Source organism: Tyto alba, unplaced genomic scaffold, assembly GCF_018691265.1.
Source record: "Tyto alba isolate M040663 unplaced genomic scaffold, T.alba_DEE_v4.0 Super-Scaffold_2, whole genome shotgun sequence".
In the NCBI taxonomy this organism is placed as follows: Eukaryota; Metazoa; Chordata; class Aves; order Strigiformes; family Tytonidae; genus Tyto; species Tyto alba.
Window position 1 is genome coordinate 32,694,747 of NW_024881282.1, and position 16,406 is coordinate 32,711,152.

General features: G+C 47.6%; 1 protein-coding gene across 1 annotated transcript; it reads right to left on the reverse strand.

The window, feature by feature from the left end:
• Positions 1–4,786: 4,786 nt before the first annotated feature.
• On the reverse strand, positions 4,787–16,406 carry IL2RB (interleukin 2 receptor subunit beta). The gene is made up of 9 exons (XM_032996852.2): positions 16,324–16,406; positions 15,865–15,991; positions 14,215–14,320; positions 12,951–13,059; positions 11,823–11,971; positions 11,236–11,407; positions 9,558–9,654; positions 7,634–7,718; positions 4,787–6,286 (listed from the first exon to the last, which is right to left on the reverse strand). Exons 1-9 carry the CDS (start codon positions 16,403–16,405, stop codon positions 5,453–5,455), a joined length of 1,761 nt encoding a protein of 586 aa, XP_032852743.2. The 5' UTR covers position 16,406; the 3' UTR covers positions 4,787–5,452.

Below are 16,406 nucleotides of genomic sequence, written 5' to 3' on the forward strand. Positions count from 1 at the left end.
CTTGTGCCAGGGCACACCTTCCATCCTCCTTTGCCCCACGTCTCCCCCAGGCTGCTTCGTTCACTTCCTCTTGATCACTCTCCTTCTGTCAGCCTCAGACTCTGAGGGTAAGAAATGCTGTTGTCCAAAAGAGCCACAATCTTGCTCATCTCACCCACCTTCCTTCTCCTTTCCTCTGCCATCACCCAGTGCACAGCTGCCCCCAAAGGCTTTCTGTGTTTCTGTGGCTGGAGAGGAAAGGGATGTGAATACGTCTGTGTGGGAGGGCACAGAGGTCTTGGGGAATGCCTGTGCCCTGTCTACACATCCGTGAGTTTTCTTCATGCCCAGTGGTGCGTGTGAGCGTGGGGGCATGAGTGCATGGGAGGGCCTTGCTGCAGGTGTGTAAAGAGATGCTTGGCCTCATGCATATTTTAGCCTGCGTGGATGCCATGGAGTGTTCACATGGTAGGGAAGAGTGGGTTTCTCAGTCTCCTTGCTTTCCCCCACTTACTGAGCCCCAAGCCCTCCAGGCTGCCTCGCAACCTGGAAACACACTTGCAGAACGTAAGCACCAGGTAACTCACTCCGGAACTTTAAACCCATCTTGGTGAACATCAGCCCTCGGACAGTCAGCAGCACACCTGCTTGCTCTAATGTGCCCTTCCAGAGAGGCATGCGGTACAAACAGGCCCAGCACGGACTGCACTTCCTTGCTTCTCCGTGGGTCACTTTTCGGCGCAGCCCATGGGGAGGATCTCCTCCCCAGTGAACCGGGTTGGGCGGGCCAGGAGAGCAAGGGCAATTCTCCGCTATCACATCATCCCTTCAGAAACAGCAGACACAAGCAAAGAACCGCAGACAGAGGGGTGGGGAGAGGAGGGCAGGAAGCAGCAGCAGAAGAGCCTCTTTGTTAGAAGATTTAATGGCAGGCACCGGGGTTTCCCCCAGAGCTGCAGACCTACCTTGGGAGCCTGCTCTGCCTGCAAGGCCTGGCCCACACACCCCACGCAAGCCAGCTCACACACGCATGGAAGGGGGGAGAGAGGTGGACATCTGTTTACCCAAGCTCAAGGTCTCCTCAGCGATCAATAACCTGATGCCATGTCCCTTCAGCTCGGCCTTTGTCCTGCACCGTCCTGCCGCGATGGGTCAGCGCACCCCGTACAATGGCTTTTTTCTTTTCTGAGGTGGAGGTTCCGGAGGCTTGCAGGGGGAGAAGATTCGCAGGCCGAGCAGGGAGAGCCTGGAAAAAGTCAGAGCAGGAGCACCTCCAGCTGTGCAGAGAACAACCCAGGGGCTGGTGCAGATAGTTTACGTTGTCCTCCTCGGGGGACAGGTAGTAGCCAAGCAACTGCTGTATTTCTTAGCTACCCTCCTTGGTCCCATTGGAAGGAGAGGCAAAACGTAGGGTTTGTGCTCCCCAGCACAGGGATGGAGCAGGCGCTGGCTGGCAGGTGAAGATCGCTTGAAGGAGGGAAGGTGACAGTAGGCAGTGGGTCCAGTTACTACAGTGGTCATGCAGATGAAAGCAAAGCACGGTGCCTCTCAGTCCTGACCTGCAAGGCTCCCTCTGGTCGTCTTGCACTTCTCGCTGCCCAGTCTCCTGACACTGGGCTCCCCATACTCTGTTACTCACTCCTCCCTGCAGTGTCTGCTTTTCTTCTAGCCCCAGGTCCTCCTCCCCTACCTTGCCTGCAACACCTTCTGCTTAGAGCCCCGCAGCTCCGGACGTGCCCCTTTGTTTTTCACAAATAGCAACCACACTCCAGTTAGAGCAGAGTAAATAGAGTTATTCTGTCAATAAATGGGTGGAGGGGATGGGGACATGGACAACTCTTGACCTGGGACTGAGCTCCAGCCAGTGGCATTGACATGGGGCTGAGCTCATTTGGGCTGAGGCTCATTTAGGCTCATTTTGGCAGCTGGGCAGGGATGGCTGTTTTCAGCTCTGTCACCAGTTTGGGATTAGTCTGGAACTGCATGAAGACCAAAAGCCATTGTTGTAGTTTCCTCATGGTGGATTCTAGCAGATAAACATTAAACGTGGATGAAAAACTATAGTGTTTTTCTGGGAATGTGTCAGTGTGGTTATCCCAGCTAACTCATTGCTGTACCTATGGGAAACTGAGGCATCCAGTGACAATAAGAAATGCTTTCAGAACTGCTCGAGAGATTTAAGAGATCAGATTTTACTTTTAAAAATTACTTTGAGCCAAAATTTCCCCAGATAACTGGAGACTAGCTGTATCTTTAGGCATATATGTATTCATATATGGCTTTCCCTAGCTTACACTATAAGGGCTTGCCACAGTGGGTCAGAACCCAGCTAAGGGTATTTCTCAGTGCCAGAGACCATACGTTTTTGTATTCAACTTTCCTGGAAAGAAGTATCCTCCTTCTCTGGTGTTTTCAGCAGCACAAAAAATACAGAATCTTGATCTGATCTATCTAAACAAACATACCACATCTATCACCACAGGTTTTTGAATAAACCAAGGACCCAAAATCTTGATCAGATCTACTTCAGAGGAATTCCTTTACTGCAAGTACCCTTTACTTTCTGCTTCTTCACAGTAAAAAGAAGGAAGGGATGTGGGAGGGGCTGAGAGTGATGTTGCCTACTTACGAACAAAGTATATTGGAAAGAGGGAGATGAGAGATGTGATAGCTATCTTTGCTGTCTCTGGGCTTAAGATAAAGAGAGGACTCATGTCTGTGGCTGTTAGCTCAATATTTTCCACACAGTGCTGGCGTTCAGCTTTGGTTTGCCGTTGGTACTGATGGGCACTATTGTAGCACCTTTCTGTGGTTTTGTGAACCACGCACTCTGCGTTCACATTGGCTTGCGAGGGGGCTGCTCCCCATACGACATTTCCAAAGAGCTCCTGGTGACCCTGCAGAGAAAGGGCACCGTATCACTGAGAGTGTTATGCCTTTGGTATTCACAACCTGGGTTACTCACATAGGAGGCCACATGATCGTGTCTTCCTGGAAGAAAGGTCCAGTTATCGCCAGATCTGATGTTGAGCACTTCCTGCCGCAGTGTGTCACACATTCACACCCAGTGTGGCTGCGAATGAAGTGCTAACAGCTTGCCAGCTCGGAAAGCCGTCAGCATTTTCACAAGTAGGGGGGAAAAATACTGAGCACACCAGGATGGTCCTCAGGGGCTTGCAGCAGGATCACCTCCAACTCCATTTTCTGGGCCGAGTCCCTTGGGAAAGGGTGTAGGAAGGAGGGCTAAAGGTATATTGGTCCAAGCATAGCTTTTCCTAGTGCCCTATCTAGAAAAGATCTTAATTAATCCATTCCCCTGCCCCAAAAGACAGAAAAACACTGTAAATTTTTTAATATTTGTTTTATTTACAAAGAAGCAAAGTTTTTCTTTTGTGCTTATCTTAGCAGCAAGAATAATTGAAAAGCTTATGAAGACCTACATTAGGAGAGGATAACCGTCAGTACAACTAGTATCCTCGGCCCATGTAAGACAGCAAATTGCCCATCAGGGTCGAGGGATTCAGTGTCTCTTTTTGAAGTCCACCTGAGAAAAATCTCAATGTACAGGAAACAGCCGGGCAAGCCTTGTGTTTCCTTATCTGGGAAGCTGTGGGGTGTTCTCCACCTGCTGTCTCCTGGAGACAATGGAACAGTCCACATCTTGGTGCAGGTGGTGAAGAAGCTAATGAGAGGAGAGGGATAGCTCCCCAAACCCTCCCAGCTGCAGACAGGCTCAGCTCCCTTGAGCAGCTCTTTTGAGGTGAAATCCAATCCAGTGGGTGACCCCATAGTTGGGAATCATAACAACATTCCGGCTGCATAATGCAAAGTTGGGTAACAGTGTGGGACCAGAACAAAGAGGAAGCTCAACGGTTGTACAAACAGAGGTAGGGAAGAATTAGTTTTGGGTGGTGCTCACAGGTGTGACAGAAGTATCAACAAGATCAATATCCTTGATTTTTTTTTGATATAACAATTCTTAGAAGAAAGATCTTTAGCACAGGGCTTGTATTTTCCCACAGCTGCATAGTCCAGAAATACAGCAAGAAAGCAGACAGACAGTAGAGATGTTGAATGCAGGGATGGATGTAGCCAGAATAGCTTGTCTTCCCTTGCCACTTTTCTTCTGTGTGTTGCGTTTTCTCAACCCAGATCAGCAAATACAGAAGAAAAAGGGGGGGAAAAAAAAAAAAAAAAGTAGTCTTTGCTATCCCCATTCTCTGTAAGTGGAATGAGGTTTTCTTTTCAGCAAATGTGCTGATTCGTGGGTTAGTTTTCTGGGCTCATTCACCACATCTTTGCTGCTACTTAGGCAATGGTTTCTCTTGAGCAATGGAAGGAATGGGCAGCACCGTTGCGATGTTTTCCACTAATACAGGATGTGGAATGAGCTATTCTGCAATCAGCTTATCGTAGTCAAATAACAGTATTTTGACAGCAGGGCAGAGAGGTTTTCGATTTCATGAAAAATATTGCAGCAAGAATGGGAAATTATGTGCATTCTTTTTACTACCATCATCAGACCTGGGGGAGAGAAGGGGGGGGGGGGAGGGGATTTCCCCAGTATTTTTAATTCAATAATGGGGATTTCTTTTTACACTGCACTGCTTAGACAGCTGACACAGTTGTGGCTGTGAGATGACCTTAGAAACTCAAGTCTAAAGCTGGACCAAACAGCTCAGAAAGTAATTTCTGATTAAAACATGAAGTGGGGACATCACAGAAAAAATGACACCCTTGGTCAGTCAGGAGGAGATGTCTTCATCCATTTCATCACTGGCCCCAGCACTGACCAGCAGTGCTACTGTCCCTTGTACAAAATCTCATAACCATCTCTTCAGAAATATCTCCCTCCCATTTGAGGTTTTTAGGCTGGGATGAGGCAAATGGACCACGTGCCTGGTCAGCCTCAAAGCTGAGTGCTACTTTACACCAAGATGGAGAGCATGGAAGTGTTGTCACAGTCTCCTGCTGGGAGCTAGGAAGGAAAAAACAAGCTGATGAGGTTTGGAATGGCACTTGAGCAGTGTGGAAAGGGATTTCTATGCCATTGGATGCAGTAATAGCACAGAAACAAGTTCAGGCTGAAGGTTAGTCCTTGTTGGCCCGTACACCTAAGAATCAGGCAACTACATCTCCATTAGCCGTGTAGCCACTGAACAGCTTTAATGTGCCTTTAGCATTCTCCATATGTTGTTTTACTGCTCACTAGCCCAGTTCTCCATACAAAAAGTCCTCTCATTTCCAGTGGTTTGTTTCACTAACGCTTTACCTTGCAAACTAGTGCTACCTATGTAGACATCCATGAATTTATACCAGGTTTTGTAGCCCTCTAGAGTAACTGTTCTCCAGCCTCATTAAAAAACAATCCCAATGGGTTTGATTCTGAAGTTACATTCATGTCCCGAACAGAAAAATTAGCCTTCCCAGCAGAAAAGGCCTTCCACACCTGTGGGTTTCCTCCAGGCAGATCCTAAACAGAGCGATGGTTGTACTGACTTTGGAGGTCCCTCAGAGAAAGGTAGGCACCAGTGTTTGGGACCTGGCTGGAGAAGGCTGTTCTGTATGGACCCTCATCTTGGCTTTGCCTTAGAGGTGGAGGCTGAGAGAAAGAAGAGATAGCATGTGCTGCTGGTGTACAGGGGTCAGTTGGAGGGCCTGAATTCCCACTCCCCTCCATTACACTGACAGTATCGCTATCATGCAGGTCCAGTGGGTCAGGAGAGTCAGTGTCCAGCTGGCACAGAGCCTCAGCAGGTTGTAAAGCTGCTTTATCCGTCACCTTCTCATCTTGTTTTACAACTGTTTCAGGTGTTGGCGAGGTGCCTTCACTGGACTGGAAATCCCCAGAAATAGCCATGGCCTGCTGGGCTTTACCTTCTGTCTCTTCCACAAACGAACTGTTTTGGAAGCCCCGGGTCACCTTGATGCAGTGAAGGAAGTTGTGGGACAACATGGGCATCTCCTCTCCCAATGGGCAGAGGCCTGGGGAGGGCAGAGCATGATAAGACTCCCCATCCTCACTACCACTGCCCTCCTGGGTGAAAGGCTCGTAGGTGAAGTAGACCTGACAGGGCTCAATCTCAAAGGAGTTGGAAAGGTGGAAGAAGAAGTAGCCTTGGTTGGTGAAGCAGCTAGATACAGAGTGCCCACTGGTTTCTAAGGGAGGATCAGGAGTCAGGGTTCCCTTGGAAAGTAGAAACTGGGATTCTTGGTCGTTCTTCTGCATCACCTCGAGCATGGAGATCTCTGGGGTTGTGCTGTTCACACAACAGGAAGATGTGGAGAATGGGGAGGAGAGCCATTTCTGATGGAGAAGAAACACAGGAGAAAAATTGTTATGCCAAAGTATAACACTCAGTAAGGAAGCAAAAGTTTATTCTCCTGAGTGACACAGCAATCAAGTGACCTTTTCTCTGTCCAAGCAAGAGTTGCCAGAGTTGGTGGGGAGAGAAATTCATATTCATGATGTCTTATCTGCAGGATTTTCAGAGACAGTTTATCTTTCTGTCACTTTGAAATCAAGAGCAGATCTTGTGATTTGAGATTTCTGGAGGGGGGGAATGGAAGATAGAAGATTAAAGTGAAAGGAAGAAAAAAAATTACAAGGCCATGAAATGAAGTGAAGGTGGAAACATGAAAGGTAGTACTGAGTTGCAGAACAAGTTTCTGATACATCTACATGGCCCTATGAAGATTTCTTGTCTAAGGTGCTCTTCCAGGTCCTTTGTGCCTAGATTTCCACACCCACCACGAGTGACATCCTGCAGTGCATGATTATCTTTAGAAATAAACTGGGTTTTATAACATCCAACTTCATTGTCTTTATGGCCAGAAAACCCAATTTTTCTAGTTCTTTCTGCACTGAGAAAGTGTCTTCAGTGCCTGCTGCACACTCTTGTCCCCCTGCTCTGCACTCTTACCCTGTAGTTTAAGCTTTCTAAGACGTTTTGCACTTAGGCTTTTCCAAAGCTTTGCTGTCCTCTGGATCTTCTGCAGTTTGTTTCCATCTGCCTTAAAGTGAGATGCCCCTTGGGATCACCTCCCACGTCTTGCATCTGACACTCCCTTTAATACTGCACAGAATGGTAATTGTCTCCTTGCAGCTGCCTGTACTCATGGGGAAATTAGGGGAAGGGACAAAGTGGGAGTGGAGAAAGAAGGAAAGAGACAACAAGAATGCAGAAAAGAGCTAAGTGCCATCCAGCGTGATGGGAATTCACATTAGGAGCAGAGGAAAGGCTCACAGCCAAGAGGAGAGGATCGCAGCAGGAAATCTGGGGAAGAGCTGGGCAGACTAGGGCAGGCAGGGAGGGACCAAAGTGGGGTGGAAGGGGATCTGAGAGGCCAAGCACCCTTCCACAGGTCTCTTGTTTTCTCTCAGGCTCCCCGTTAGGGAAGCAGGATGCTGAGGTTTGCATGATTTGCCGTTTCTTGGTTCTGTAATTAGAGATGCCTCATCTGAGTGTCAGGTTTTAGAAAGTCAGAAAATAAAACTTGAGCTGAGAATCCAGCAGTTAGTGATACAGGCATATGTGTCATGTGTGCACATGTAGGTCTGACAACCGGCTGTCTGTCCTGGGCATGTGCAGCTGGACCCTCCTTTCCCTCATTCCTCCCTCATAACCACACGGCTCCATCCCCCGTCCCATACCTGAATGTCACCTCCATGAACCGAAACGAGTGGGGGAAAGAACTTCTCGGGGTCTGGGATGTGAATCTTCAGGATCTTCTTAAACCTTGAGAAAAGAAAACGAGAAGGAGGAATGAAGCAGGGCCTGATCCTGAGCAATCTGGCACTGTGGTGGGGGTAGGAGAGCGCATCGAAGATCATGGGTGTTTCCCCGGTGTGGGAAAGAGGTAAAATAAGAACAAGCCTGAGGGCTCTCCTTGCTCTTGTGTGGCCTGAAACACAGTAGCTGAGGGTTGAGTGGTGTAGAGATGAGGCAGTTAAACCTGACACTGGAAAGTACACTGCCTTCAGCCTTTTGCTGAGGGAAGCACAACCAATGGTTCACTGGTTTCTTCCCTGACTTAGCTGGTCACCTTAACCTCTCCACCTGCACCCTTAAGCCCCTGTCCTGATGACAAGCTGGGCAGGTCTCCCTTGTTTTCAAACTCCATCTGCTGTGAGCTGCCCCCTTGTTGCTTTGCTGCCACCTCAGTGACTCAGAGGTCCATGTGGCCTGAGTGGGACCGTCACTGGCAAAGCTGTGCCACAACTCTCTGCTCTGTTGGCAGGATGCTGCATTATATAGCCAGGACACACTGGCCATGCAGGCCATCTGAGTACACCTTGCATCAGTCCAGAGGCCTCTATTTTACTGGAACCAGTGTGTTGCCAACCTGAGGCAGCATGCAATGATCTAATCTACACCTCCATCCCTCAGAGAAGCTGGTTGATCCTGTCAGCTCTTTGCTGAAGCTTTGCTGTGGGATGCTCTGAGGAAAGATGCTTCTGACCTCTGAAGACAATCAGTATACCCTCTGAAGCATCAGAATTTGCTAGTTCTTGCATATAAACTACCTTACATCACTGCAGATGCTATTTTTATTCAAGCATGTCTAATCCTTCCTTGGATCTTACCTCAGCATTTTCCTCCATCCAATTCCCCCAGGTTAATTGTGCTCTGTGGAGAAAGGAGGCCATTTTATGTCTCTCTGTGCCATATAGCTAGCACTTCCTCACCTTTGTGTTATGACTCAAGGTAAAACACAGTGACCAGTGACTTTCTCAGTACCCATCTTCCTTCAACACACTTCTCCTTCTTTCCTTACAGAGAAGCCATTCAGCCTCCTCTGCCTCATCCCCAAGAATGTTTCTCCCTCCTCCCTGACATGAACATCAGCACCCCGCTTCTTTGCCCCTGTACTCAGATGAGAAAACCTGTGGCCATTTTTAACCTCGCCATGCTGACAGGTCACTCTCCATATTATTTGCATGGGGTGACCTTGTGAGACACTTTCCATCCTGAATAAAAGCAGTATCTAAGTAGAAACACTGTCAAAGAGATATTTAAAGCATCATGTAGAGGTTTACCAGCACATGATGAGACACTTCAGGACTGCACAGACCAGGGAAAGGAAGAATTATACTCCTCACTCAGGAGTTTTGTCTGTAGCTCAAATGTCACCACGTCCTGCCTGAGCTCTTACTGGAGGGTTTAAATGAGAAGGTAACAGTACCTAGGTTTGCTTGGTCCTCTCTACTGAGGGAGTGCTTGACCCGGTGGCCTGTTTTTTAAGAGGTAAATTTGGCGCATCCCTGCCAGGGAACACTAACCCCTGGGCAACAGAAGTGCTGAGGTGGCTGTTGTTAATTCAACTAGGGCACGGCACCAGGTCACAACACCAGGTCACAGGAGCATGGCATGATACAATGATGGTGGTGAAACCACATCATCTTGGGTGGTGATATATCTTCCTAGACAAATGTCAGCCTGAAAAGGTTGGGCTATTACCCATATTTTTAAGTTACTCTCTATCCTGAGTAACGCCAAGTGAAAAATAACCCAGGTTTTGAGAAGACACACAAGATACAGGAGAGGAACAGAGAGGAAAACTTGATTCTCATTTACCATTTCAGGGTCCGTAAGTTAACAAGGAAGGCAGTCCCAATGATCACAAAGATGCAACTGCTTACTATAAGAGCTGGCATGACCGGCCGGGATGTTTCTGCACAATGAGAGAGAATGAGAGTTGCTGTGAAAATTTAGCCAGGATTGTGGATGTAGGAGCTGCAGCCTTTCCATGGCTGTTAAAGGAGAAAAAAGTGGGCTTTTATTATAATTTTGCATAATATTATATAATTATAAAAAATTATAACACTCAGGGCCTTTACTGTAATTTTATATAATAATATTATACATTATATAAAATTATAACATATAGGTCAGATAAATGAGTTCTGTTGTGTTATGTAGGGTGTTTTTGAGATTATATGGGTTTCAGAGTCCACTTGACATTGCTTAATAGATAATTTGTGCTGAACAGCTTGAACTCCCTGTTCATAACAGCACCACAGATGGGGGTTGCCACAGATGAGTTGCCACAGTCTACTGGCTGAAGTGTCCATCAACCTGTCTGTCTCATTTCAAAGGAAAGCAGGGAGTCCTAAAATCATCTTAAATGGGATTGGAGACTTGAAACAGCTTTATGAGCCAGTGGGGGAGGCAGAGTCATGGGGTTCATGGGTGTCTGAGAGGGCAGGAGGATCAAGGATGGAGACAGTTAGGGGTCAAGAGGCTGACTTCTTTCTTTGGAGAAGTGTAGGAAAGCTTTAGGAAGCTAGGGAGGTTACAGCTTTCCACTATATTTTAGTACTTGGATTGTAGGATTAGGAGAAAGAGACAGGATTAGGAGAAGAGTTCCCACAGTGCCAGCATTGCCAACACTCCTCAGGGTTATCTGGCATCATCTCAAACTACTCTTAATCTGTCTCTTTCACACACATCTTCTCAGGGCACCTTTGCTTGGTCTTGCTATTCTGGTGACTGTCTCCCCTGCCTGTCCCCTCATCTTTCTGCTTGTGTCCCTTGGTCTGAGCCTGCAGAGCATCTCTGGAGAAATTGTGAGGTAGCAGAGAAAAATAAAAGGAGGAGGAGGCATTTTTAGGACATTCTTTCTGTGCCTGTCCTTGAGATGCTACTCAGATCACTTTGTCTCCTCTGCCTCTGGTACCCTGGTTATCTTTGGGTCTTGGTTGCTATGACAACTGGTTGCGGCTCTATCCTATTCATTGACATCACACACTGTCAAAATTTGATCGCCACAGCAACACAGTGCCCTTTCTAAACATAGCTCCTCTGTTTATACCAGCACCAGGCACAACGGGGAGGGGCTGAGCAGGGTTAGAGAGGGGGCGACATGCAAAGAAATAACCTCTATCTGCTTATTTTTCGGAAAAGAAATGACGAAGACCACAGACAGTGACTCACCGAAGAGACTTGCTCAGGGCCTTACTGCTCTGGGAAAGCAGCCCCTGATTTACACCCTGTGAATTTTTCCTGGCTTCTGAAAGTCAGAGGGGCTATGTTGGAGTCAGGGGGGGTCTTTGCCCTTAAGCCCTGTTGACCCAGCCTGACCTAACAGATCAGAAGGGACAGATTGTTTCCAACCTTTCTATTATTCTTTGATTAACACAATCCTCCCTATCCATCTTCCTCCAGCTTCTCAGCCTGCTTTGGCCCTCCTACATTGTTTTCCCTGAGTCCCTGTTTCCCCCTTCAAGTCAGACTGCCTGACTCAGATCCTTACGGTCAGCATGTGTCCTCCACAGTATTGTCTCGCTCCAGTCGCTCCATACACCTTTGTAGGTACTTGAGGCACTTGGTCTTGCACGGACAGCTGCCTCATATTTCAGGTTAGGTGAGAGGCTCTCAAACACCCACCACATCTGGTCCTGATTAATGGTGAAGTTCTTAGCGTCCTGGGAATAGGGCAAAATTAGAGGATCATCAACACCTTGGCTCACAGCTTCACGTGCCCATCTCCTATAAGGCCCTCAGAGAGGACCTGTCTCAGATCCCTACACCTCATGCACTGCTTGTTCACCCTGGAGGAAAATTCTTTGCTTTGCTTTTTTGATCCCTTTCAGCTGTGTCCTGAAGCTGTCTGGATTTCTTTGTGACAGCACTGTGTAAAATAGGATTCCCGTCTGCCTCCATGTCATCACCAAACACTGGCAACCGGTGCCAAAGACAAAAGGAAAGGGTGTTATCTGTTCTCCAGCTTCACCAAAACTGGTTTCATCCTGAAAGGAGGTCCAGGAGCAAGTCCTGGGTGATGTAAAGAAGACCAGGATTCATATGGTGACAGATTCCAGTACCTATCTCTCTACTCACCTTCCAGGACTGACTTGTGGTTCGGTACCGCACTTCGTATTCCCGCTCCCCATCCAAATAGTGAGAGGAAATATTCAGGCTCCATGTTAAGTTGTAGGTGTTTTCAGTTTTGCTATACAGCCGAAGATTTCCTGGAGGCCTCAGCTTTACTGGAAAGAGAGGAGGAGCAGGGCACTGTCTGTCCATAACAGGACTCTACCGCAAAACCCCACTGCAGCAGGTTTGGTGTCTTGGCTGTGCTCACAAACTCCGGCCAGCCACAGACACGTGAGACCACTAGTGAGTTCCCCCTCTCTCCTCCTCCTTCTTCCCCACTGTCATTGACAGTAAAAGGCCTGTTGTCTCTGGGCTACGTTAAAGGCAGCTCCTCCTGTGAGCCGGTGAGAGTGGCCCCCGCAGCCAGTGCAATCAATGCCCCCACATGGCCACGCATCCTATCTTGTAGGGTGACCCACAAGGCAATTGAATGGGCAGGAATGGAGCATGGCTGGGGAGACAGCTGCTTCCCAGCTGCTTTTTCAGAGATCTACAACCACAGGGGACAGAGTTACATAGTCTGGGCTGATCCTTCCCAATCCCTGACTCCAGCCATGCCTTCTTATGTCTTACCTTGCAACAGCTCTATTGGATGTCTCCTTGAGCCAGGTAAACTCACACATCCAGCAAAGAAATTACCCAAGCAGATGTTTTTCTGCTGGATTAGTGAGTTGAATCCTTTCAGCAAAGACTGATGCATCCCAAGGCTGGCTTAAAGGAGGGTGGAAGAACATATCTAGTAGGAGGGGCAGGGGAAGAGCAGCAAGAATTTCCCTCCATGCAACATGCATTTTTCAGGAGGTCAGCTGAGCTGTCATTGCCTGTTTGAAGCCAGAATTCCTACTGTGAAGCACTCTCATTTAAGCGTCCCAGATACAGGACAGGACAAGAAGTGGCTGGCGTGATGCTGCGTGTTAGAGGTGCAAGTGGCAGGAGTCAACGTGGTTCATCTGTGCTAGTTGTATCAGGGGACAAGGAAAAGACACGAGTCTAAAATCAGCTATCGGTGTTGCGAAGGGGTGAGTGGGGAAGAGAAATTAGCCATCATTTTGTGAGGAAGCTTCAGGGACTGCAAGACAGATGAGTACTCACTATTTGCAAGTGGACTGAAATCTTCTATTCGCACAGGTATAGACCTGTTGTCTCCAATCTGGCAATGGACAGACATGGTAAGACGGTCTGCAACGGTGAAGCATTGAGTCTGCAAGGAAAAACTTACCATTAGTGATACTGAAGCCTCATCAATAAGCATTCATATTTCTAAGCATTGCCTACGTATAAGAGGTTTAGGAATACCTGACAAAAAATATGGGTGATATTTGCGGCTGAAAGGCATAAGTCCCAGTGGTGAGTGAGGAACCAAAGATTTATACTTCATGTGGCTGGACTTTTTTGTTCTTTGGCAAGAAGGGCACAAAATATTGTGATACGCTAGTTTGCTAGGATTGCTGTATGTGTTAAGCAGGAAAAACATTACTTTATTGAGAAAAATTATTTTTACTAAAGCATTTTGTTTTCATTGGTAGGATTGAGGTGACATTATTATTAAATATTACTCTTGAAATGCAATAACACTAAAGATCCACATACATCATGCAGTATTAAATAAGCATTAGGGAAATTAGTGTGATTAGAAATAAAAGATTTTGGAGCTGTTTACTAGCCCTTCAATTTGTCTTTGCACATGATGTGCAAATGTAAGAAAGCTTGTCTGTTGTTAGGACTGGTTTTGGCTTTATCAATAAGGGTAATTAGCTCATATTTGGGTGTGGTTTTTTTCTGAAAACATGAGGACTACAGTAACTCTGGATATGACTGAAGGAAGTCTTTTTTTTTTAAAAAAGACTGATTTAAATAAAGAATAATAGCTAGAGGATTTGCACCACCATTAGTTCCAGTGATGTGTTGCTGTTGCATCTTTCATTTGACACATCTAACCAGACTTCACAGCACTTAATGATCTGGAAAATGGTACTGACCTCATCAAAGAAAATAAGGTCAAGAGGTGACCTCAGAACTGGTGATGATGTCCATCCCTCCTAAGAGGAAGGGATTAGGGCCAAACCCAGGTAATTGAGACATGGGACACTGCATGTGATCTCTCTGTCCTGCACCTCTTCTACATGCGTCAGGACAGCATGGCCCAGCTCACAATGAAGCCAATCCCTCCTGCAGGGGAACCCACAGGGGCGATGCATATCAACAGCACACAACATCGAGCCCAAATCCAGAACTGTAGTCAGGGATTAGAATTGGGCTTCTTCTTCTGGGTGTCACACTGTTTATACGCCCCAAATCCACATACAAATCCTTTCTACCCTGTCATTAGCCAGGATATCCCAAATTAATTACTCACATTACTGTTTTTGCTGAAGGTCTTGATGCATCTCCTCAGTCCTGTCATATGTTCTGCCTTGGGTAATTCACAGTGCTCCTTGAATTTTTCAGGTAAAGGAAATAACCTGTGTTTTAAACAGAACTCCAGTGAGCTGGGGAGGCTGTTTTGTGTTTAGTCAAACTTTACGTAACACTAAAAACCATTCAAAACATTTTGCATCCTACCATATTTGCTCAGCAGGTTACAACGCGGATGTAATCCCGCTTTCTCTCCCTGCTGCATTCAGACAAATTTTATGTGCTGGCACATGGAAAGTCAATGCATCCCAGTTACTTCAAGCCAAAGATAACAGCAGGTGTCCAGTTTCCAAGTCTCCACAAAATTCTCTTGCTACTTTCTCTGCTTCCTGTTGACATCAGAGGGCATGCAGAGCCCAAACACCCCTGCTGCCCACAACCGCGCCAGCGTGGCCCTGGCAGACAGGTGCCTGTTTCAGCCCCTCCGGGGTTAACAGGTCTCCTTCGAGCCCCCAACAGTCCGTAGGATCTCAGGTATCGAGTGACATGTATCTTCTGAACCAGGTCACATCCCAGTCAGCCAGGACCATACGTCGCACTTGGCAGCGCTACGACATGACCTCGCTTCTGCTCTGACAGGAGTGGCTGAAGAGCCTAAGCTGGGCATAGGGTGGGGTGACAGGGTGGGAGAATATCCGTGGGGTTGCAGCTGAGAGGGTAGACTGAGCTGCCTGCTCCAGCTGTAAGGTCAGATCACACCTGGGACTTGCTGATGGTGGGGAGAGGTGGTGGCCTAGAGCCCTGGTCAACCAATGGCGCAGTACCAAATCCAACCCAAATTCCAGCCCTGGTATCTGTGATTCACACCCATGGAGCAGCATAAATGTTTTGGCTTTCTAGGTGTAGGCACCAGGTCCCACAATGTATTTACCCATCTCACCCTGTTGGAGGTGTCTCTATGACAGTCACGATCAACCCACCCACTGCTGGAATCACACTGAGCCTCTCCTTATGCCAGGCACCCAGGGAAGCACTGGGTAGGCTGGTAAGTCTCTTGGCTGGAGATGTCATACTTGGAGACCACAGAGACTCAGCCAGCCCCCAATGTGGTACTGGCCACACACCCACCCCTCTGATGGGAAACGTGTGAGAGAGGGAAACATCATGAATTAAGAGAGATGAAAAGGCCAGTGGCGGTAAGGGGAACAATATTTTCCTCCATTTATTGTTACTCAGGGTGCAACATCCCAGCTCATCCTGGCAATGGGCAAATGGCCTCTGCATAACTTTAATTCCACCTTCCTCTGCCCCCATCTCTATACATCCTCCTTTTCTGCTGAAAGTGTCTTTGACTCCAGAAGGTGGCTACCAAGGAAGAGGGATGTTTTGGAAAACGAAGCACAGACAGAGCTATGGCTGCAGATGGGCTGTGCTAGACAGTTTGGGACCACCAGATGACAAACACTGAGCAGTGCCCAACATCTCAGCGCACATGGGGTTAGAGACAGAGTTCAAAACAAAGCCCCTCAGCTCTATGACTCCACTACAGCTGGCTTGGGGAAGGGGAGCCTACATTTTTGTTAAGTGGTAAACTTTCCAGGATATTTTTCATTCAAAGCATTTGCTTTCCGCAGCCTCTCCAGTCACCCACCTGTCACAAAAAGCTAACTTTGATAAAATCTCCAGGTGGCACGGTGCTTCAAGCAGGTCCCTGTCTGGGTTCCAGTCACAGAAGAGAGCCGCCCGTGAGTCATACCAACAAGTTAGGCTGGAGGCGCCTGCCAGCAGAGAAGATATGGACAACAACGTGGCTGAATTAGCCATGATGTTTGTCATTAACCATCACCCCAGACAGTTCTGCCCCATCCCAAACCACAGACTGACTCCTCTGCTGGATAACTGTCTCCAAGTAGGATAGGTAGAGCCACTCACTTTTCTATGTCCTTGGAGGTTGATGTACTCATAAGAGACCTGTAACTATTGCAACCTCCTCTGGCTGTATGTTACAACACAAACATTACACAGCAACACACTGTAGTACACACACTCCACCGGCTGTCCTCCCTCCCAGCTCCCCCAGCTGGCATAGGTAAAGGGAATCTCTTCTTACCTTGTGCCGAGTCTGATGCCCACAAGAGAGGCATGAGGCTGAACAGGCAGAGGTGACACAGAAACAGCAAAGAGGGCTTCATC